Source organism: Geotrypetes seraphini, chromosome 7 (assembly GCF_902459505.1).
Source record: "Geotrypetes seraphini chromosome 7, aGeoSer1.1, whole genome shotgun sequence".
Lineage (NCBI taxonomy): Eukaryota > Metazoa > Chordata > Amphibia > Gymnophiona > Dermophiidae > Geotrypetes > Geotrypetes seraphini.
The window spans coordinates 47,905,557-47,929,808 of NC_047090.1; the positions used below are offsets into that span (position 1 = coordinate 47,905,557).

The 24,252-nt window shown below is 42.2% G+C and overlaps 1 protein-coding gene across 2 annotated transcripts in view; it reads right to left on the bottom strand.

Annotated features, from left to right (window-relative positions):
- Window positions 1–8,662: 8,662 nt before the first annotated feature.
- HDHD5 (haloacid dehalogenase like hydrolase domain containing 5) overlaps window positions 8,663–24,252 on the bottom strand; it is a 41,599-nt gene continuing 26,009 nt past the window's right edge. For both annotated transcript variants that reach the window (XM_033953474.1, XM_033953473.1), the window contains 5 exons: window positions 19,918–20,011; window positions 17,856–17,889; window positions 14,510–14,684; window positions 11,857–12,045; window positions 8,663–10,086 (listed from right to left, as the gene is read on the bottom strand). In XM_033953474.1, the coding sequence (XP_033809365.1) occupies window positions 9,702–10,086; window positions 11,857–12,045; window positions 14,510–14,684; window positions 17,856–17,889; window positions 19,918–20,011 (877 nt within the window). In that variant the 3' untranslated portion in view covers window positions 8,663–9,701. The remainder of the gene's footprint in view (window positions 10,087–11,856; window positions 12,046–14,509; window positions 14,685–17,855; window positions 17,890–19,917; window positions 20,012–24,252) is intronic.

Genomic DNA, 24,252 nt, shown 5'->3' on the forward strand with positions numbered 1-24,252 from the left:
CTCCATGCTCTCCCTGCTTCGGGTCGACCAGCATTCCTCTCCCCGACGTCAATTCTGCCATCGGAGAGGAAGTTCCGCCCAGCCAGGCAGCGATTGGCTGGCCCGAACTTCCTCTCTGACAGCAGAATTGACGTCAGGGAGAGGAATGCTGGTCGACCCGAAGCAGGGAGAACATGGGGCGGCGGCGGCGTTGGCTTTGGGGCCTGTTATCCATTGATTGGCCCGATAGATAGCCAAGGCAAAGTGAGTCCTGGATGATCGACTCACTTTGCCTTGGCGAGCTACCGGTCGATAGCAATCGACCTATTGGGCACCCCTGGTCTACTGGTACAGAAGGCGGAGGGAAAAACAATGTTTGTGAAGGAATTTTCTTCCCAGCTGTGCAATGCATGCAAAACTAATTTCAAATGTGATAAGACATGGTGGACACAGGCAACAGCCTTCTCATTGTCTGAGAACACACGGGTGGCCTTTCGTTGGAGACACCCTCGAAATCTCAGCCGAACCAGGGAGGTATCCTCAGAGGGAGGGGACAAAATTTGTTTGTAAGTTGGAAAGGATGCAAGACCCTAGTGGTCAGCCTTCAGAGGGATTGAACAAGAATGAAGTGTTAAGTGACTTGCCCAGAGTCACAAGAAGTTGCAGTGGGATTTGAATTTATAACCTCAGGATGCCGAGGCAGCTGCTCTAACCACTGGGCCACCCACCACTGCATACCAGAGCTGAATATCTAAATTTGATTTAGCTTGCTATTTGTAGACGGTCTGCGCATGCTTACAGAGCTTGAAACTTTTTTTTTTTTTTTTTACTTCACGAGCCTGTGGTTTTAACCTGCTTTAAACCCGCAGGTTAAAACCACAGGCTCGCACTGTGGGGAAGGGTAGGAGAGTCGGGACAGAGAGCAGGGTGGCAAGAGGAGAGTCGGGGCAGAGAGCAGGATGGCGAGAGGAGAGTCGGAACAGAGAGCAGGGTAGCGAGAGGAGAGTCGGGGCAGAGAGCAGGGTGGCAAGAGGAGAGTCGGGGCAGAGAGCAGGGCAGTCGGAAAGGACGTGAGCGACTGGTCCTCAGAAGTCACTTATTTTTTTTGATCGGCCAGCCCAGTCGGCGTTCCTGAAATTTTTTAGTGAATCGCTGACATTCCCCCTCATTTGCATGCACAGTTTGGATCGGACGTGGATCAGATCGGGTTGTAAGGTTAGTGAATTGGGTCGTAGGGTCCAAAGTGGTCAGGACACGATCGGAATCTAGCCCTTAACCCCCCCCCCCTCTCCCATTGCTCCAGGTACATAACATAGATTGTGAATCCACCAGGACAGAGAGGGAAAAATGCTCGAGTACCTGAATAAATGAATCTAAACTGTTCTGTGCTCCCCTGGGAGACCGGTATAGGAAGATAAATATAAATTTATTCAACCATGGCCCAGAAAATGCAAATTATTTCTGCAGGGAACTGGGGAAAATGACTATTGTATTTACTCAGCTGTGCCGTCATGTCTCCAGCTGCTTTGGAGAACTGCTTATTGCCTGATTCATTCCCTGCCTTCATATACTTACACTGTCACATTGTTGCTGAATCTCTATAGAAAATCTTGGTTTTAATGCCACAGTTGTCAACTCTGAGAGGTTGGGTGCTATTTAAAGGCTACAGTACCTCTGTTTCCAGCCATTTCTTTTCTCCTGTATATGATGTGCAGCATAAATAGCCCAAAAGACTCGGATACTGTGAAAAACCAACTGTAATAAATAACACTTCCACAATAGTCAGATGCACACTGTCTGATGGTATATTAAAAACCAAAGTGCAGATTGAGATTTCAATTCTCAACGGAGGAAAAAGCCTCAGACAAGGGCCCTCCCACCTCCACAATGGTGGAATAGCGCTGGTGGAGCATTCACCTCGCTGGCTAAAAAAAGCACTGCACTGCTTTAAAGTGTAATCAAAAATGAATATGTGTGATAGATGAAAATATCAACTTATCTTGATTGATCGGTACACCGACGGTGGCCAGCGTTTCACTATTCAGCTACCTCAGGGTGTAACGTCTCCGATCAAAACTTTAAATCGGAAGCTAAATGCATCTCAAGCATCCAAAGATGGCTTCATGACGTGATGATCTGCAGCATGACAGTATCTCTGGCTTAAAGAAGTTGTACTGCTTAGAGGCACCTTGTTCACTGCCTGGCCTGTTTTACCTCCTTTCCACTCCACCTGAACCCAACTAAAAAAAAAAAAAAAAAAAGTCCATGGTGTCTATTGGGAACACCCTACCTCAGGGACTCATTGTCTAGACCCCTCCCCCAACAACAACAACCTTAAAGAGACAGCAGCAATTTACACTTGCTCCTGCCTCTGGTGCCATCTTCAAACTGGAAGCACAATGCACCTGCCATTTGTCACAGTGGCAGCACCACAGGTAGGAGCATATGGGCATCACTACTACTACTTCATTTGAGGTATGAGAAAATGACATGGGGGAAAATTTGTCCCTATCTCTGCCCCGTCCCCGTGAGCTCGTCCCCCATCCCGTCCCCGTGAGCTCAGTCCCCGGCAACCATCTGATCCCATCCACACAAGCCTCAAAGTTTTATACTGAGCTTATTTTATTAAAGTATAAAAAGAAACAATATTCTGTACAATTGTCATTTTATAAATGAAAGTTCTGGCTGCTGAACTAGAGAAAGAGATCTTCAGCTGGAAGGGCTTTGTTTATAAATGTTTATCAACCCAACTAATATACTATTTTATCCTAAAGAAAGAAAAAAAAATAGAATTTTTTTTTCTACCTTTGTTGTCTAGTTTCTGCTTTCCTCATTCAATTCATTCCATCCACTGTCTGCCTTCTCTGTACTGTGCCTCTCCGTTTCATCTCTTCCCCTCCCCCCCCCCCATTGGTCTGGCACCCATCTTCTTCCCTTTAATCCCCCCATAGCCTTGCAACTCTGTCTTCTTCCCTTCCCTCCCCCAGGTGGTTTTTAGCATCTCTTTCCTCCCCTCAGATCTGGTATCTGTCTCCTCAATCCAGCATGTGCCTTTTTTTTTTTCTTTATCCTCTCCTTCCATGCAGTTTATTTATTTAAAATTATTTATAACTCGCCTATCCATTCTCTCCTACCCATTTTCCTTCAGCATCTTCTCCTCTCTCTCTCTTCCCCATTTCCCTTCAGCATCTGCTCCCCACTCTCTTCCAATTTCCCTTCAGCATCTTCTCCCCACTCTCTTCCCAATTTCCCTTCAGTGTCTTCTCCCCTCTCTCTCTTTTCCCCATTTGTCTTCTCCTCACTCTCTTCCCAATTTCTCTTCAGCATCTGTTCCTCTCCATCCCCCCTTCATGCAATCCAGCAGCCCCCTCTCTCCCTCTCACCGCGGTCCAAGGATCTCTCTCCCTCCCTTTCTTTCCCATACCTTTGCTGGCAATTTTTAATTTTTGCTCAACAAGCAACCGGAGCCTTGAAGTCGCGTACGGCTGCTGAAACTTCTGATGCAACTTCCTGTTTCCAGGAGTTTTTTTATAGTGTAATATGAGACTCCCCTATGCCTTCTTCCACTTCTGTTGCATGCCACATCATCGGGTTGCATGCACTTCAATCTAAATGGTTTATTATTATGTTTTTTTGCATCTCATTATATGTCTATTCATGATATGGCAGTTTATAAGTACACTACATTATGGTTATAGGTACCATTTAAAATGTACAAAAATGGTGAGCCCAGTTTTAGTCATTTAGATAACTTTTACATGTCTCATTGCAGGCCTTGAATGTTTTAATGTCTTACGTTCATCATTTATTTCTAGGCAATCTTCATTGTCAGTATAGCTGTGCAGGCTCTCTGTAAGTCATATTTTATTTGCATTCCATTTTTTTTAATTTATGCCTACACCTTTTATTTCACTTGTCTGTAAATTATGTCGTATGCAATATATCCACATAGCTCATATCTTTCTCCAGCAAACGTTTATAAAAAGTAGGGAGTGTGTGGGCAAGTCACCTAATCCCCCATTGCCCCAGGTACATTAGATAGAGTGTGAACCTGCCAGGACAGATAAGGAATATTGCTTGAGTACCTAAATGTACACCACTTAGGTTATAAGTGGTATATATAAATACTAAAAATAAAATAACACTCATGTCTCTCATATACCCCATCTGCTGCGCAGCAACAGCCCCGAAGTCCGTTAAATCTCTATAGGCCTCGGAGCCATTACCACGCGGCTTTGTAGAAGAGGGGGATAGTGTTTGGAAACATAATAGAAAATCCTATTTCTAACCTTTAAAAGCTGTTCGAGTAACCAGCCAGAGTTCATTGATAGACTTCTAATCCCTTATAGTCCATCTAAATCACTCCGTTCCACGTCACAGAATCTCCTTACCATACCATCCTTAAAAGTTAATCAACTAATAATTTTGCTCTCACCGCAGCTTCCCTCTGGAACTCGCTGACCACTTACTTACACGTAGAGTTCGCAACCCTCTTATTCCAGGATGCGTTTGGACAATAACTGTCCTTTTAAGGACCAAAACAATGTTTTTCTGTTTTTTAATCCCTACCTATTGTTTTTTCCCTTCTCTGTGTTCTTTTCTTCATAGATTGTAGTTCTTGCCCATTTTCCCATTTGTTCGGAATAAGTCCGTATGTCATGTCATTTGTTGTACTAATATACCCTGGTATTGTTTAGCACTGCTAATTTTTAATTTGATTTTATGGTATTTTCTCTGTACACTGCCTAAAAGTTGATTAAGCGGTATAAGACATTTTAAATAAACTTGAAACTTGATAATACATTTATCACATTCTTTTTCTGCTTTACTTTGTTCTCTGTTGTCTTTTTCTTCTTTCCTCCTTTCTCATAGGAGCCATTTTTGTTGTTTTTTCGAATATTGATTTATTAAGACAGTGACTTTAAAACCAGTTTACTACAGGTATGTTTTTACTTACACTAATTAGTATTGTTTCAAGACAGTCAACAGTATTCATAAGTTCATTCTAGTTCATAAGGTCCATATGTTTATTCACAGGGCATATTCATTTTGCAATTAACATTTTCAATTATGACATGTATATGATTTCCATTTCTTAATCATATGTACAATATTTATGTTTTATCATATATTATATTTTTTCTCTTTTAAATATCTATAATAATAAAATCATAAGTGCGCATGCGCACTCCCACTTGCATGTTCTGTGATCAGTAGGTCCCTGGCAGGTAGGAGTGCGCATGTGCGTCTAGGGTTCTGTTTTCCTGTAAGCCAGTTCGTCGTCGTACCCTCCCCCCCTCCCCGCAGTACTCCAAACACGCTGCCTTGCGGCCCTCCACTGCCCCAGTTTCCTCTGCCATGTCCCTGATGACATCATCAGAGACGCGGCAGAGCAAACCAGGCAGCAGAAGGCCGCGAAGCAGCACGCCCAGAACGCTGCAGACGTTGCCGGAGCTGGGAGGTCCGTCGGTCGTCTCGCAATGGGAGGGTCAGTGAGGTTAGCTGCATGGCGGCGGTAGTGGCGGGGGGGAAGATGTAAACATGCTGCTCAAGGTTTATACTGCACAGGGGGAAAGGAGGGAGGCAGGCAGATAGGTTGGCTGGCTTCAGAGGGTGGGGGTGGGACAAAGTCAGGAAGACAGTGAGGAGGACATAGGAAGGAGGCACTGGGGGCACTAAGGACATAGGAAGGGGCACTGAGGGCACTATGGACATAGGAGGCACTGAGGGCACTAAGGACACAGGACAGAGGCACTGGGGGCACTAAGGACATGGGAAGGAGGCACTGAGGCCACTAAGGACATAGGAAGGGGTAATAAGAACATGGGAGGCACTGAGGGCACTATGGACACGGGAAGGAGACACTGGGGGCACTAAGTTCATGGAAGGGGACACTGGGGCACTAAGGACATGGAAGGAGGCACTAGGGGCACTAAGGACACAGGACAGAGACAATGGGCCACCAAGGACACAGGACGGAGGCACTGGGGGCAATAAGGACATGGGAAGGAGGCACTGGGGGCACTATAGGAGAGACAGGCAGGCATGGCGCAACAGAGAAATACAGGCAGGCAGGGGGCCAGGGAGACAGAAAGAAAGTCAGACAGACAGGGGGCCAGAGAGAGACACAGACAGAAAGAATGACAGACAGCGTCTAAGAAGAGAGAGAGACAAAGAAAAAAAAACCCAGACAGACACATCTACTCTAGCACCCGTTAATGTAATGGGCTTAAACACCAGTGATGTATATAAATGTCCATGTTTTACTTCACATGGCAGAGCTGGCTGATGAATGTATATCAATGTATGTTTTATATTGATCCTTTTAAGATTTAATAATTGGCTTACATTTTTTAACCCATGATAAAGATTTCATTTTTTGATTATTTGTCCTATTTTTATATATTTTATATATTTTTCATATTTTATTGTATACACATTTTTATATAGAATATAATAGCATTATATTCTGGTCCAGTGTTTTTGGTTTGCACTACTCTTTATTATCATTATTACTTATTAGATTTATTGATACGATTTATAATTTATGATATGTTATTTCTTTTATCTGCATTCATTTCTATACATGATTGTTTGTTTAGACTCCTGAGGCAGGCCCTTTTGGGCCGAAACACGATCATGTCGAGTCTTGTGATATAATAAAAGGCATTGAACACCCAGGGTCTCCTTCACTGTTTGTTTTTCCGCTTTCCAAGTTTTGGGAAGTTGGTTTCTCCTGTTTTCCTGGGAAATCTTTTTACTGAAATATATGACACACCGGACTGGTTTTGTTATGACACATAACAAAACCAGAAATAATACAGAAACAACTGAACCATGTGTATCTCTGTACAAAAACTCTTCACAACTCCCCAAAACAAACATCATTCCAAAACACATAGTCCACCCCAAAAACAAGATCACAAACCAAGCTACAAAAAACACAAAACAAATAGGAGAGTTGGTTTCTTATATCCCCCAAACCTGTACATCTAAGGAATGAACAAGCAAACAACTAGGCAACCAGAAAATAAAAAAGAAAAAGAAAGAACCCCCCCCAAACACACCCATTCACACAAACATCCACAACAAAGCATACCAACAGTCCTACCCTGGAAACCCCCTGCCAAGGCCCTTCCCCATAAACCAAATCAAAAAGAATTAAAAACTTCTAGCCCTAGGCGCCAAAGATTGAATATATGAATCCCAAACTTGTAGAAAAAGGCACTTCCTTTTGTAAGAAAAACAGGCATGTCTTTGTTCCAAAGTCATCAATTCATGAAAACGATTCTGCCAAGCCTAAAAAGCAGGAGTGGTCAATTGCATCCAAACACTAAGAATAACCTTTTTACTCGAGACTGCAACCTTCTGGATCAGCATTTTATGCCTCTTGTTAGGGATGTGAAAAGATTCATATTTATCCAAAAGGAGACCTGCCGGAAACAATGGAATAGAACAACCAAAAATGTGTGCCAAATTTCGGAAAACAGTCCTCCAAAAGGCTTTTATTTTTCGACAAGTCCAAAAAGCATGAAAAAATGAGTTAGTGCTCTGAAGACATTTAATACAAATAGAAGATTCCAAGTCACCAGCTTTATAAACTTGTTCTTGGGAAAAATAAGCCCGATGCACCACCCGATATTGGCACTCTCAAAAGAGAGAACTCACCGAGATCCCCGAAATACGCGTAATAAGTCTCAGAAAATCCAACGCCTCAACAGGCATACCCAAATCCCTACTCCAACATAGCCCCAAATTAAATAAAAACATTTTAAACAGAGCAGATCAGAAAGATAACTTCCAGCTTGCTTGCAGGAGAAACTGAAGAGGGCATCCCAATGCACTGGTTACTACTATTACTATTAATTATTTCTATAGTACTACCAGATGCACGCAGCGCTGCACAGGGAAGAAAACAGTCCCTGCTCAAAAGAGCTTACAATCTAAACGGCTCAAGACAGACAAACAGGATGTCATTGATACAGTTAAGGGGAATGGTTAACCAGCTGGCTGGGTTGGAGGACAGAGGAGTAGGGTTAAGGACTGAAGACTATATAAAAAGGTGGGTTTTCAGTCTGCTTTTAAACAAGGGAAGGGAAGGGGCTTGATGGACAAACTCAGGTAATTTATTTCAGGCCTATGGGGAGCTAGATGAAAGGAACAAAGTCTGAAATTGGCAGTGGAGGAGAAAAGTAAAGCTAAGAGCAGCTTATCTAAGGAATGTAGTTCGCTGGGAGGTGTATAAGGAGAGAGAAGCGAGGAGAGATATTGAGGGGTAGCAAAATGAACACACTTCTAGGTCAGCAATAAGATATTGAACTGTATGTGATGGCACATAGGGAGCCAGTGAAGTGACTTAAGGAGAGGGGTGACATTCAAAATACTGAAGGGAATAGACTTAGTAGAGAAAGACAGACTGTTCACCCTCTCCAAGGTAGGGAGAACGAGAGGACACTCTCTAAAGTTGAAAGGGGATAGATTCCGTACAAACTTTAGGAAGTTCTTCTTCACCCAGAGATTGGTAGAAAACTGGAATGCTCTTCCGGAGTCTGTTATAGGGGAAAACACCCTCCAGGGTTTCAAGACAAAGTTGGACAAGTTCATGGTAAACTGGTGAGACTGGACTCATTTGAAGCACTGGTCTTGACCTTGGGGCCGTCGCGTGAACGGACTGCTGGGCAGGATGGACCATTGGTCTGACCCAGCAGCGGCAATTCTTATGTTCTTATGACATGAGCATAGCGAGGTTGGTAAAAGATGAGTTGTGCAGCAGAGTTCTGCACAGATTGCAAGGGGGAGAGGTGACAGTGTGTGATATCAGTTAAAAGTAGATTGCAGTAATCTAAGCGTGAGATTACGAGAGCGTGGACAATAGTCTGAGTAGTGTGCTCAGAGAGGAAGGAGTGAATTTTGGTGATATTAAAGAGAAAGAAGCGACAGGTCTTAGCAACTTGTTGGATGTACGTAGAAAATGAGAGGTCGGAATTGAAGACCACTCCAAGGTTGCGAGCAGAGGAGACTGGAGCAATGACAGTATTATTTACTGAGATGGAGAAAGGAGGAGGAGGAGCAGAGGGTTTAAGAAGGAGTTGAAAACTGTGATACATTTTGCACAGCTTGTGTGTTCAGAATACCCATCAATCCAGAATGACATACCTATTGCACTAGAAAAGGTGTTACAGCCCCCTCATGACGTCCATGATCATTGAATCTTTATCACAGCATTTGACAGGTTTATTCTGTCATATTATGGAGTTTATGTTTCAAAGACTTGTTTGCTCAATTTAGGTCACCTCGACAAGAAGCCCTTTCATAACAGATTGTGTGTCAAACAATTATGTAAAATTAATTAGTATTTGGCATGCTCTCAAAAGAGAAAAGTACATATGTACTGTACATGAACTGGTAAACTCTACATAAGAAAAACTAAAGTGTTTGGAGTAATCTGAAATAAAAATAATGGGGAATATTACATACTGGATTTTATACACTAAAGACCATCACTAGGTACTGAATTGGAGAAAGCATTTCTGTGGAAAGGCAATCACAAAACATTCCTGCAGTCTTCATCAAAGAAAATTCTAAAAATAGAGAAATAAAGGATGGTCCTCCCTGAATTCTCCACTTTCTAATTCTAGAAGAAAATAAAGACTCCTTTGAGGCTAGTTGGCCAGATGCTAGTTGGCCAGCAGTCAATCTCTACTTGCCTAGATCAAGCTCTTTCAAACCCGAGGCCAGTCTTCCTTCTGAAAAATAAGATCAACTGCTTCATTCACATCTTGTACAATGTAAGAAGCTTCCACCAGATTGGGGTCAAAGTGAAAGTCTCGATGTCCATGGAACACAGTCTTGGTTATGCTCTGATTTGGGTCAGAGGGTACTTCGCCTTGATTTCCATACACCCCAGTGCAGACCAGAATAGACTCGCAGCTTTCTGTGAAATTACATGAGGCCTTCCAATCTTTACTGAGTTTAGGAAGCTCCTCACTGAGGGCTGCCCCTACCAACCCATTGCCATGCACAGTAGCTTGGACACTTTCTTGATGGTCCATCTGCAAATAGCGATTGTATAAGTTGGCACCGTAGATATCTGCCATTGGATTATCTCTGTGGAAAAGAAAGAAGGAGAAAGCCTATTACCATAAATATTTACATCAAGTACTTTTATAAACAAATGTTTCTTTCTTTTTTTTTATTTTCCAAAAGTAACTTTATTGAACCACAAAAAGACAAAACAAACAAAATAAGCTAGTATCAATTAATGAATCCAAATACATACCTTCATTTTTTGAAAGCAAAAAAAAAAACAACAAACCCAATACAATTTTAAACCTTCCCCTAGACCAGTGGTTTTCAAACCAGTCCTCATGGACTAGTCAGGTTTTCAGGATATCCACAATGACTATGTATGAGAGAGATTTGCAAACTAAGGCGGCAGTGTATGCAAATCTCTCTCATGCATATTCATTGTGGATATCCTGAAAACTTGATTGGCCAAGTGGTCCCCAAGGGGACTTGGTTGAATATTACTGCCATAGACCATCTCAACCTTACCTACTAATACGGACAAGAGGACATAGACTGAAGCTGAGGGGGGACAGGTCCAGGACGAATATCAGGAAGTTCTGTTTCACGCAGCGAGTGGTGGACACCTGGAATGCTCTCCCAGGGAAGTAATTGCAGAATCCACCGTTCTAGGATTTAAGGGTAAACTAGATGCACATCTCCTTAAGAGTGGCATAGAGTGATACGGGTAAGGGTAAATTAGATTCACATCTCCCTTGAAAAGCATACAGTGATATGGGGACTAAAACTATGCCAGGGTACACCTGGTGGGGCCTCCGCGTGTGCGGATCACCGGACTTGATGGACCCAGAGTCTGATCACGTTTACATAGAATTGATAGCTCTAAATCTAATAGATGCTGGCACTGTCATGTTGAAATTGGGACATTAGACCATCTTTTATTCTTCTGTCCATTCATCTTAACATTCTGGAAATCAATTTGGCCTCAAATAAATAGGATGTTAGAAAACCCAGTAGCCTTGACATATGATACTATATTATTTGGAACAACAATGAGAACAAAAAGTCAAATATCATCAAGTAATAATAAACTTTTATTTATTTTAACTGGAATAGCAATACAACAAATCACATTTAATTGGAAAAGACACGACAGGTTAAATTACACTTTCTGGTGGAATTCTGTTTGTCATATATATAAAATGGAACTTACTATAGCAACACAGAAAGGATATATTGATAGATTTCAAGAGATATGGAGACCATTAACAGATTTTTGCAATGAATGATTAACTTTTCCCAAGATAGAAATTTGATTGGAGGGGAATAGGGTGGGACTTTATTTTTGATTTTTACACACTATATCAATGTTAAATGAATATACAATAAAGTTGTTTTTAAATATTATTGATTGAATGGGAGGGAGGGAAGGGGGATTAATATATTCAAAAGAAATTATATAAATTTAGATTTACTGCATAATATTATAAATTTTGTATAAAATTAATTTTCTAAAAAATGTTAAACTTGATAATAATAAGTGTGTTTTATCAAGTGTATATGTTTAAGTTTCTAATAAGTATATTTGAAACACTTGTTGTAACAAAAGAAAATGAATAAAGATTATAAAACAGAGCTGGCAATTCTTATGTTCTTATGTTCTAATACATCCTAAACATAAATGCCCACTTTTTATAGTCTAAATGACCAACTGCCCACACAAGTGGCTTAATGGTAATGACCCTGGGACTTTGGCAGGATACCATTCTATATATGCAAGGGCAAAAATGGTTTCATTTTCCTAAACTAACATAGATGCTTTATTCCAAGTGAAAGTAGCTGGGAACTCACCCGATGGCATAGAGCCTACGTATGGGCCCAATCCAGCCATGCCTTTCTGCTTGCTGCTTAATGAGATACTCAGCAAAATTGTAAGTGATGATACTGGGCTTGCCAATCAGAGCTTCATACTTCAGTTCTTGGCCAGTTACTTTCTGGTAAATGCTTTCTAGACAAACAAGGAAGATGCCATGTCCAAACCTACACCAAAAATGAAATATCCTGTCATTGCCATTTCTCAAACATGTGGAATAACTTGTAAGTTTTATGACTCCACGTCATTCCCTTTTTGGTTGGGCTGAAAATTTTTCAGCACCTGCTTGTATGACCTCTTAGTGGTAGAAAAATATGGCAATAACTGTCACCTTGGTATCCAAGTTTCCAAGTTTATTATATAGTTTGATTAATCACCTATTCAACATTCTAGGTGATGTACAAATAGTTAAAAATGTCTAAAAAATGGGTAACATAATACACAGACATACAATTTATCATATTGAGTTAAAAAGGATATGGACATTCTTACACATATATTAAATCATTTAAATTAAATAATTTGTAAATACAATATCAAAACAACAGGGAAATTATTTAAAGGTTACAATCAATATTAAATTTCATATAATAAGGTAAACACATTAGGAGGGAAGACAAAAAACGAAAAAAAGGCAATATAAGATAAAAAGAGATAAAAGAATTAATTATTCGCTAAAAGCATTATTAAAAAGGAAACTTTTAAGTTTGGTCTTGAATTTATCTAAATTCTTTTCCTGTCTTATATACAGTGGGAGATCATTCCAAGACTGAGGAGCAGTTACTGAAAAAATAGTATGACGCCTCGTATTAACAACTTTCAGTGAGGGAATGGCCAATAAATGTTGATCCTGTGATCTCAATGTTCTAGAAGTAGTATAAGTGATACCCCGTGGTTTTAATGTACAGAGAGCATTCTTTGAAATCAGTTGGCAGTGCATCTAATAGTTAAACGTATTATCACACTTGGTTTCATTTATTATTCTTTCCAAACCAACACAATTTTTGGGAACTCTTTCATACAGACTGCTCCTTCCCTCCCCCTCCAGCTCAAAGACAGACACATACATACCCAGATGGGGTTGAAAAAATTTCCACAAGCAATGCACCACATGCTTTGCTCATTTGTTCATTGTGAATGAGTCAGGGATTCTCCCTCACTGGAACTGCAGTTGTACCATTGTGCAGCAAGGGGCGCTGGCCCAGAGAGGATGAACTACAGCTTCCAGGATACACAGGGCTCAGCAGCTCTGCTGAGTCACAGGGGCGGTTCTCAGGTAGGAAGCTGAATATATGCTTTAGCCCGAGAGCAGTTAAGTGAGGTCCCTGTGGGAGAAGACGTCCCCATTGGAGGGAGAGACTTTCCAGCTTTCCTTAGGTGTGGGCTAAAGCAGAAGCTGAATGCTGCTTCTAAAGCTGAGGGAAAAATCTAGTGAAACAGAATGGTTATGTACTAGCTGAGGTAAGCCATTTATGTTCTTTGAATATGCTGAGAACTGATCAATTGACTAAAAGCTAAGGATTGCTGAATGGAACGCGAGATGATATATACTGCCTGGAGTGCAGACCACTGCACTGGACTAAGATATAAAAGTTAAAAGTACACTTTCCCCTCCGTATTCACGGTGGTTAGGGGCAGAGCCGGCCCGCGAATATTAAAAAAACTGCGAATAATATTTGGGCCGGATTTGCCCCTAACCCCCGCTTCCCCCAGCAATTTTAAGCCCTGAAAGCCCCCCTCCCCTTAAGCCTTACCTGGTGGTCTAGCGGGTTTTCGGGGCAGGAGCGATTTTCCCATGCTCCTGTCCCGTGCAGATCGCTCACAGGAAATGGCTGCCTTGAGCTTCTGTAGTCTCTCGAGCCATTTCCTGTGAGCGTTCTGCACGGGGCAGGAGCATGGGAAGATCGCTCTTGCCTCAAAAACCCACTAGACCACCAGGTAAGGCTTAAGGGGGGGGGGGGGGGGCCTTACATGGCTTAAAATAGCCCAAAAAAAGAAAAAGGGATTTTAGGTTTAAAATCACTAATAAGTGAATCCGTACATATGGAAACCGCGAATACAGAGGGGGAAGTGTATATATTTTTGCTTTCCCTGAACCTGTGAGGGAACAGGCTCAGGTATGTGAAGAAATACAAGTGTTTCATTATACAAGGTTTGTTGGAAAACCTGGCCAGTTGCACTACATATGGTGACCGCTAGGCCCAATCATATTCATTGAATATAATGTATGTAGATTTGAAAATGCAGTTATGTGCACCATATTCCTCTGCAACCTCAATGCTCCCATGAATGCCTTTTCTGTGCACATGGCGCATATGTTGAAACAAGCATGAAGGGAGGGACATTTTCAGTAAGTCAGTTTTATGGGTATATTGCTATTTATAAATGCAAATTGATTTGAGAATTATCTTAGAAAACAAAAATATCACTAGAAGGGCTTTCTGATAAAGGCCTTGTAAGATTTCCAACATGTTCCACTCACAGTAACAAATGGAGCATACCCCTTTGGGCACCTGAGGAGGGAAGTAGCATATCATTGCATGTGTGAGGTTGGAGAAGCCCAATAAAATTCAACCCAATAGTTTAGGATAATTAATGTTACAAAGGGAAAAGCAGAGAATTATTTTTAACCTTGGTATCTTGGCTTCTGCCATCCACATAAGGTCCATATTACAGGCAAGGATGGGGATATGAGGCTGAGGAAGGCAGGATGGTACCACTCCAGGCTTTCCATTGCTCAGAAGGACATCGATAATCAGCTGCAGACTAGTCTCCCACCGGACAGGCTCTCCAAACAGAATCACCGCTTTGAAAGAGAGAAAACTACATTTCATTTTACCCTTACTAAACAGCAAAAAGCAAGGTGTTCTACACAAGGAAGAAACCCTCATGGTAAGAGCATAGAACTAACATTTGTGAATATTTCTAAGCTATGAGATTCAGGGTCTGATGCAAATCACCGCTTTAGAGCCACTGACTGCATGTGGAGTTCCCACAAAAAATTGTCATGAGATGCAGTAATCAATAAACATGCAAATTAGTGCAATATGGCAGTAATCCACAGCTCAATGCAAGTGTCACCCTTCCTATTAGTGCATGGGCTACAGCTGGCTCAGGCACTGACAGAAAGGATGAAATTTTTTAAAAAAGTTGTCAGTGGTCTGCTCTAGCCCGTTCTTACTCTCCTCCAGCCTGACTAAACCCCACTCCCTCCAAACATTAACAAATTTCCCTGGTATCTAGTAGCCTTCCCACTCCCCAACAGAACTGGGACTGAGCGGCCTGCCTCCCTCCCACCTCCACTAGTCCCCTCTCTCCCAACAAAAATATTGCTCGGATCCTAGTGGCACCCCTGCTGAACCAGAGCTTTTTTTAGGTTCCTAGTGACACCCGTCCCACCCCAACTCCCTTTCTATACCCTCCCCAGACCACCATACCTTCAATGAAGTAGAGGCAATACCCACTTGCTCCTACCTCCAGGCCATAATTTCCAAAATGGCAGCTCCTGGTACAAAAGTGAGGCTAGTCTTCCATATATGGGAATTTCTCTCTTATATGACAATCTGGCTCCACCCAGTGCATCCCTAGGATGCACCGTGATATTTTGTAAATGACAGCCTGGAGGCAGGAGCATGTGGGTATTGCTCCTGCTCGGTCAAGGTCCTTGGTTCTACGGAGGGCTTCAAGAAGGGCTTGGCCACTAGACACCAGGGAAGAGAGCTAGTCATGTCAAGGGAGGTACCAGTGAGCTCTGCCATACATAGGGCACCATGCAGGTACAACTATTCAGTATTACTGTATAAAAGCAATATCTAAAAATAAAACATCAATTCCCTGATGGAGTCCAAAAATTAAGGCCAAAACTACAGGAATAAATTATAATAGAGAGAATTTAGAAGAGCAGTAACTGAAATCAACAGCATTACAGATAGGGAGGTAATCTGGACTGGTCTGGTAGAACTCAAAGAAAGGAAATTAACAGGTAAGACCAAATTTCATTTTCGTTACTGTCTCTACCAGACCAGACCAGAAGCAATGGGATGTATCAAAGCTCTTTTTAATTAGGGCAGGATTTTGCAAATCCTGCCTTGAGCACAACCACACCAAAAGCTACTTCTTTCCTGGAAGTCACATCCAACCCAATATTGATTAGAAAATGTATGGAGTGTAGACCAAGTCATATCTCCACAAATGGTATCTGATGAAATGGTTGAATAAGTTCTTAACTCCTGAGGAACTTAACTTTGTAATAAATAAGCTGAAGAAACGGGATCCTTAATCTAAAAGGCAATAGTCACCAAGCCTTTCTTAACATCCTCAGATTGAAGAAAAAGATGATCAGATCTTCTGAAATCATTAACAACTTCTAAGGGGAGTGTGTGGCACAGTGGTTAAAGCTACAGCCTCAGCACCCTGGGGTTGTGGGTTCAAACCCACGCTGCTCCTTGTGACCCTGGACAAGTCACTTAATCCCCCCATTGCCCCAGATACATTAGATAAATTGTGAGCCCACTGGGACAGACAGGGAAAAATGCTTGAGTACCTGAATAAATTAATGTAAACTGTTCTGAGCTCCCTAGGGAGAACAGTATAGAAAATTGAATAAATAAATAAGTATAACCAGAAATTAATTTCCATAGTCTGCCTTTCTAAAACGAGGGGATGTCTAAAATTAGTTAGATAAAACACTGAAACTACCTCTGGCAAATGGGGTTCTCCCCAGGGCATGAAGCACTAAATTAAAATTCCAATCTGGATAACTGCTCCTAATTTGGAGGTCTTACACAATTCACACCCCTGAGGAAACAAGGAAAGGTTGAAGATAACTTCTCAACTCATCCTCTGGAGCATGTTAAGACTTGCCACCTGTACCTTCAAAAAATTAAACTACCAAGTCTTTCTAATGGCTTTCTTGCAAGTAAAATGTTGGGGGGGGATGGGGTTTCCAGTTTTGGCTGAAGCAATCTGCAGTCAAATTTGCCACTCAGTTTCAGCTGGAACCAAAAAGCCAGCATAGAAAATCCCCGGTCCACCTTAAACAAGGATAGCTTACCCCCCCCCCTCCATTTTGGCCTATCTTACTGATTTAGGGATAGTTTCAGTGCCAAAAAAAATTGCTTAACTTCTACAAGAAAGAATTTGCAACATAGACAAATGAAAAAGGATACATCCCACTCTGAGAACACCAATATTGAATGACTTTCAGATTCTCAGATAAGCTACCAAGGAAAATCTTTTATATGCATGCAGGAGAGTGCTAATGGCATCAGTCATACAAACTTTGCATCTCAGATAATTCCTTTCAAGGGCCATGTCATAAGAGATAAATGAGATGGATCCTCCATCATTAATAGCCCTGAAATAAGAGGCCATTTCTGAGGAATTGTGTAAAGCTGACTTGATTTGAGCTCTACCAAGTCAGCATATCACAGCCTTCTGGGCTAGTCTGGAGCCACTAAGATGACTAGTCCAGAATTTTGAGCTATCCTCTGCAATGCTTGGCTGGTCAAGGAGGAAAAACAAAAGTAGCTCATGTCAAGGCCATGTTTGAAGTAAGGCATCAAGACACACTGAGCCTATGTCTTGTCTGCAACTAATAAAGTTGGAGCTTTCACATTGTGCCTGGCAGCCATCAAGTCCATGCAAGGCAGATCCAACCAATACACTATGAGACCAAAAGTTTTTGATAAATACTATTCTCTAGGATCCAGAAAGTGTCTCCTCAGACATTTTGAACTTCTGCTATATTAGTTGCTGAGAGTGCCATTAGGAATCGCTTGGCCCACTGAAGAAGTATGGATGCCTCCTGAGTAATGGCAATACTCCTCATATCTCCTTGCTTGTTGATATAGACCACAGTAGTGCCACAGTTAAAAAAAAAAACATCAGACACTACCACACAAAATTCATTCAACAAAATCTATTAATCTTTGATAAATAAGTTATTGATTTCAAACCCTACCAGCCCAGGGCTTACCTTCTATAGTTGGAAAGTTTACAGTCACAGGAGGCTGAGGGGAAAAGATGTAGAAAGAAACAGATCAAGAACTTGTGTAAGTCTAGCGTTCAAATACTATCTTTAGTTCCACATTTGAATGTGCAAATAGAAAATTAACCCAACCTCATTTTGCAGAAATTAAAAAAAAAAAAAAAAAGAGGTAAAGCAGCACAGGCTGTTCTAGTGGCGTTCAGCTACTTCTGTAGATTTTTTCAGTATAAGTTAAAATAAGGCATGGTATAGGATCACAAGCTCTTTTGCCTATAGCCACTTCAGTACCAAATCCTCCAAGCAACTGGATAGTTTATTTTCGTATTTGATAAAATTGCTTTTTTCAAATATTACTGTTGCTGCTGGTATAAAAACACAGATTATAATAATAATAATAATTTTATTCTTATATACCGCCAAAGCCGTAGTAGTTCGAGGCGGTTTACAACAAAGAAGAGCTGGACAATCAGCGAATAAAGGTACAATGAAAGTCATCAAAATACAGGTGAGCAGGATACAGAGGTAAGGCATAAGAGATTTTTGGAAACAATTCGGTTAGAGTTGGAGAGATAAGACTTAAGAGGTCTTAGGTTACAAATCAGTTAAACAAGTTTGTTTTTACTAATTTTCTGAAACTTAAGTAGGATGAGGAGTGCGTGATAATGTTACCCAGCCAATCGTTCAGTTGACCCGCTTGGAAAGCAAGTGTTCTGTTCAGGTAGCTTTTGTAACGGCAGGCCTTTCGTGTTGGATGGTTAAACAGATGTGCTCTGCGTGTGGGTCTGGATGAACAATCTAAGTTAAAATGGGGAACCAAGTACAAGGGGGCCGAACCAAGAATGGATTTGAAACAGAGACAGGCAAATTTGAACAGCACTCTTGATTCAAGGGGCAGCCAGTGGAGTTTTTGGTAGTAGGGAGTTATGTGTTCCCATTTTTTTAACCCAAAAATCAATCGGATTACCAAAGTTTGGATGATTTGGAGTCTTTGAATGGTTTTTTTGAAAGACCCCAAATAAATGATGTTACAGTAGTTCAGTAAGCTCAGAATGGAGGATTGCACCAGTAAGCGGAATGAGATTGCATCGAAGTACTTTCTGATGGTTCTTAGTTTAACATAATGTTGAGAAGCCTTTTCTGACCAGTGAGTCAGAAAAGGAACTCACAATGTGTAGGCAAGGATATAGAAGTTAGCAGCAGGGCTGGCTTAACCTGTGGACAAGGGCTACGATGTCACTGGCCCATAAGTTACTGGCCATGCAGCTTGACCACTTCCCTCCTCCTCCCTCTACTGATGCTGCTGCCCAACATAAGCCAGTTGCCATGAGGGAGTAGGGCCAGCGTCAGTGAAGGGGTGACACTTCCCTCCCTCCTCTAAAGCTATTGCTTGACGCTGATGCTAACCTATGAAACCACATCCTGCCAGGACCAAGCAGTAGCATCAGAGGAAAGAAGAGGAAACTGGTTGGGAGTGAGGCATGGACCGAGAGATGGGGCCATGTGCCTGGGCACTATAATTTGTTGAACCGGTCCTGGTTAGCAGTTACTCCAAACTCTTCCTTTCAACGGAATCATTTGTTAAAGCTGCATAAGAACTTACTGCAAAAGGTGGCCACACTGGTATAATCCCACCTAAACCTTTTTCTCGCTATATTTGCTGCACAAAACTCAACAGACTCCCAGAATCAATTCTCCAGAATAGCAATTCTGAAACCCAGTCTTCATCAGGACAAACCCAGCCAATTGGTTTTTCAGGATATTTACACTGACTATGCATGAGATAGATTTGCATACAAAGGAGGCTGTGCATGCAAAACTTCCATATATATTCATTATGGATGTCTCAAAATCCAGCCAGGCTAGGTGTGCTCCATGGACTGACTTAAGAACCTCTACTTCAAAAGGTCTAAATAAGCCTTGACATTTTTATATTGTTTGAAATGAAAATTTACATTGAGACATATTTTTGGGAAGAGGGGATTTTATTGTCAAGACTGATGATGGTCTAGATTCAAATTCCATTTGTTCTCAGTAACAAGCAATTACTTACCAAATGTTTTGGCCTGCGACTGTGATCAACCATATCCAGCAAAGGAAATGCTTCCCTCAGTGCATCTATGGTCACTACATGCTGGAAGCCCACGCTGGAAGTCACATAGGATGGTCAAGAAATAAAACAAACTCTTAGAACCATGGCTGGACAATGCCAATTCAACTTATCTGCTTACAGGCTCAGTAAGGCTCACTGTGAAAAGAAGTAGCAGCCTAATGGTTAGAGCAGCAAGTTAAAAACCAGGAAGCCAGGGTTCAAATCCTGAGACACTCTATGTGACACTAGGCAAATCACTTAACCCTCCAGTACCTCCAGATGTCCAGGTTTCCCTGGACATTAACTCTTTTTGAGGACTCTGTTGGGCGGCCAGGCAGATTTTTTATTTTTAGGGGCAGAATTGGAGTGGGATCTGGATGCCTTTGAGCACCTGGCACTTCCAAATCTCTTTCTCAGGCCTTGAAAAGCTTTCTAACTGGCGGACGTCCCAGAGTACCAATGAAAGCACCTCGAGCTATGAAAATTTCCCCGCCCAGACCCGGCCTGTTGTCTGGGAGTGACTTTGGCTTACGATCTGCCAAGCTGGCCATTAGATCGGCAAGGCCCTTGCAAAAGAGCAATTCTTCTTTAAATAGGAACTTGCTCAATGTGGCCTTGGAGGCCAAATCTCCCGCCCACTGCCTGATCCAGAGCATTCTGCAGACAGATATGGCATATGCTGAGACCTTGCATAAGATCCTAAAGAGGTCATAAAGAGCATCCACTACATAATCCAACCCTGCTAGAAGAAACTGGGGGTTTACACTGTGGTCTGACTCTGTATCCCAGCTCAATTTTGAGTGGCACGCCTGGATGACATACGAGGCTGCTGCTGCTGCAGCTTTCAGGCTTCAAACTGCCTGATAATGACAAAATCCAGCCTACAGTCCTGGGTATCCTTCCGTACCATTCCGCCTTCACTAAGAAGGGAGGTATGCTTGGTAACTTGTGTCACCATGAAATCCACCTTTGGCTTATTAAACAGCTGCTGGAATTCATTGTCTACCAGATAAAGCTTTGACATAGCCCTGGCTACTCTTAAGGGTCCCTCAGGAACCTTCCAATGATCCAAGAGCATCTTAGTGATATCTGGATGTAAAGGGAAGCGTGTCACTTGCATCTTATTGCTGCTCATGAGCGAGCACTGAGCAGGCGTCTGAGGTAGCTCCAAATTCAATTCCTGAAGGAATTGATAAACAGGAGCACGCTACAGGGGTTCAAAGAAGCTTTGGATAGGTACTTGGAAGACAAAGGGATTGAGGGGTACAGATAAGAGTAGAGGTAGATTATAGGGATGAGATTAGAGGTAAGTTACAAAATTAATCAGGGACCACTGTTCAGGCACTAGGCCTGATGGGCTGCCGAGGGAGCGGACCGCTGAGCAAGATGGACCTCTGGTCTGACTCAGCGGGGGCAACTTCTTATGTTCTTGACTCTGTAATAATTCCCTGTAACACAGATGGTCTGAACAGTCTGCGTACAGTCGGGTCATCTCCCAGATCCAGGGCTGCCACTTGATCAAAGTCTGGTTCCCCTAACTGAGATGCTGAATCTCCTAGAGCAGAGAAAGCAAAGGCATGAACTCAGATGCCTTTTCATACGAATCCTGTCCTAACTGGGTCCCCTACACTTGTGCATGGCTCAGTTGAAGGGACAAAGAAGAACAAAGACCCGTGGTTATCAAGTATCCAATACTAATATCCAAAAAACCCATGTGGATTTAGCATAATAGGAAAGTGAACTGATGAATTCTCCTCCTGGGGACAGAGCCTCAGAATTTAGAGCTAATTCACCAAATGTGAGTTGTTCTGTGAACAAACGTGCACTTGCTCTTCTTCACATCACTGGCTCTTGTTCCCCCTACCACCTACTATACTATTCAAAAATTATTTATTTCTTTATTAATGATAAAAACTTTAATTCAATTTTTCAGTTTCCTTATTTTTTAAAAAAGCTGTTTTTGCATAACTTCATATTTCAAAATCATTATTCAAGTTTATCCAAAAATTTATAACCTGCCTAATCGGCCTTCTAGGCGGTGAACATTATATTATAAACATATATGGGGTAACTATACATCCTTTAAAACAATAGTCATAATTTAAAACATTTAGAAACAATACCAAAACAAACAGGAACAAAAAAAGGGAAGACGGATAGAGCTACAATTTATCAAGTAAGAAAAAGAACATATAGGGAAAGGACAAAAGTAGATTAAAACTACGTAGCCCTAAAAAGGGCATTTAGGTCTCGAAAGCATCAAGAAATATAAATGTTTTTAGTTTCGTTTTAAAATGGTTAAAATTTGATAGACCTCCCCACAAATAACTCCCCAATCCTTAGTAGTTAAGGGCGACACCAGATCTCCCTCCCAATGCCTTTCAAAGGAGAAATGAGTGTGGGAATGACCCCTCCTGTACTGGTACAGCACTGAGAGTGGCCTAGGAACCTTCTGTAAAAGCAACCATAAATTCTCTAAGTGTTCCCGCTCTAGGGATGAGGGGGAACCCCAACCCTGGGCCTGCAAGAAATGCCTAATCTGGAAATAGGCCAAATAGTCCCCATCAGGCAAGTCAAATTTCATCTGGAGCATGGCAAAAGATAGGAACCCGGAGGTTCCCAATAAATCTCGAAAGACACTCAGGCCCTCTAAGACCACCGATTAAAAACCCAATTATCTCTCCCCACCTGAAATTGGGGTTCAAATTGTATGTTGGCCAGAGAGGACACCCGAGCTCCATTACCTAGTTTAGCACAAGCTTGGTGCCATACCCTGGCCAGATGTTGTACAAAGGGGTTAGAAATACTTTGAATCCATTGGCGCTGTGGTCCAGACTCCCAAAGCCTATGCTTCAACAACCCCTGACCCCCAAATTCCTGTTCCAGCTGGACTCCACTTTTATGTTCCCCTAATTCCCAGTCAAGCACCAATTTAATCTGAGCCAATTGATAATACCACTCTAGATTCGGAAGCCCCATGCCCCCTACTTCTCTAGCAGCCCATAACAAAGCTTGATATAACCTAGGAGACCTGCGATGCCAGATAAAACTATGCAGCTCCTTCCCCAGCCCCCGCAGCTCCCCTGGAGGCACTGGCACTGGCAGCGTTTGAAAGAGGAACAGCAACCTTGGAAGTACATTCATCTTTACAATAGCTATCCTACCCCACCAGGACAGCCAAAGGCCGTTCCAGCGTTGTAAGTCAGCTCGTATGCGGCGCTATATGGGCGGATAGTTCTTCTCATAAATTCAAGTAAGATCTTTGGGATGTAAATGCCCAAGTACTTAATCCCATGGGTCACCCAACGAAATGGGAAGCAGCCCTTAAGCCCAGCCACTTCTAGCGGGGTCAGGGTCAAATTCAAGATTTCCGTCTTATCCAAGTTTATTTTAAACCCCGAAAAACTCCCATACGTTTCAAAAAGCTGTAAAAGATGTGGAATTGTGACTTCAGGTTGTCCCACGTATAATAAAATATCATCTGCAAAAAGCGCTACCCGGTGTTAAGAACATAAGCAATGCCTCTGCTGGGTCAGACCTGAGGTCCATCGTGCCCAGCAGTCCGCTCACATGCCAGCCCAACAGGTCCAGGACCTGTGCAGTAATCCTCTATCTATACCCCTCTATTTCTTGTCCAATCCTTTCAATTCCGCACAAACCCAACGAAGTCAGGGTGATTCCGAAGGCCAAAGGTTCTATAGACAAAGCAAATAAGAGAGGCGAAAGTGGACAGCTCTGTCTAGTCCCTCGATAAATAGGAAAAAATCCGTATATGATTGATTAATTCGCAGGCATGCCCTTGGTCCATCATACAGGGCACGAATCCATGCAGTGTAGGTCCCAAGCCCATACGACCCATCACGTCCCAAAGAAATCCCCATAAAACCCGGTCAAAGGCCTTTTCAGCATCTACAGATATCAGGACCGATTTATCCTGACAGGTGCCAGCCCCCCAGAGCAGATGAAGGGTTCGTCTAATGTTATCGCTCACTTGTCTACGTTGTATAAACCCAGCCTGATCTTGGTGGATCAAGGACGGTAAAACCTTTCCCAATCGCAGAGCAAGAACCTTAGCCAGTATTTTAGCATCCAAATTTAACAAAGATATGGGACGATATGACCCACAAGACAAGGGATCCTGTCCTGGTTTCAAGAGTACAGTCAATCCAGCTTCCCCCATCGTTTTCGGAAGGCTACCCCCTTGTGGAATCCCATTCGCCACCCTGACCAGAAGGGGCCCCAATTGTTCCGAAAATTGTTTATAAAAGCAACTAGTGTACCCATCTAGTCCCGGAG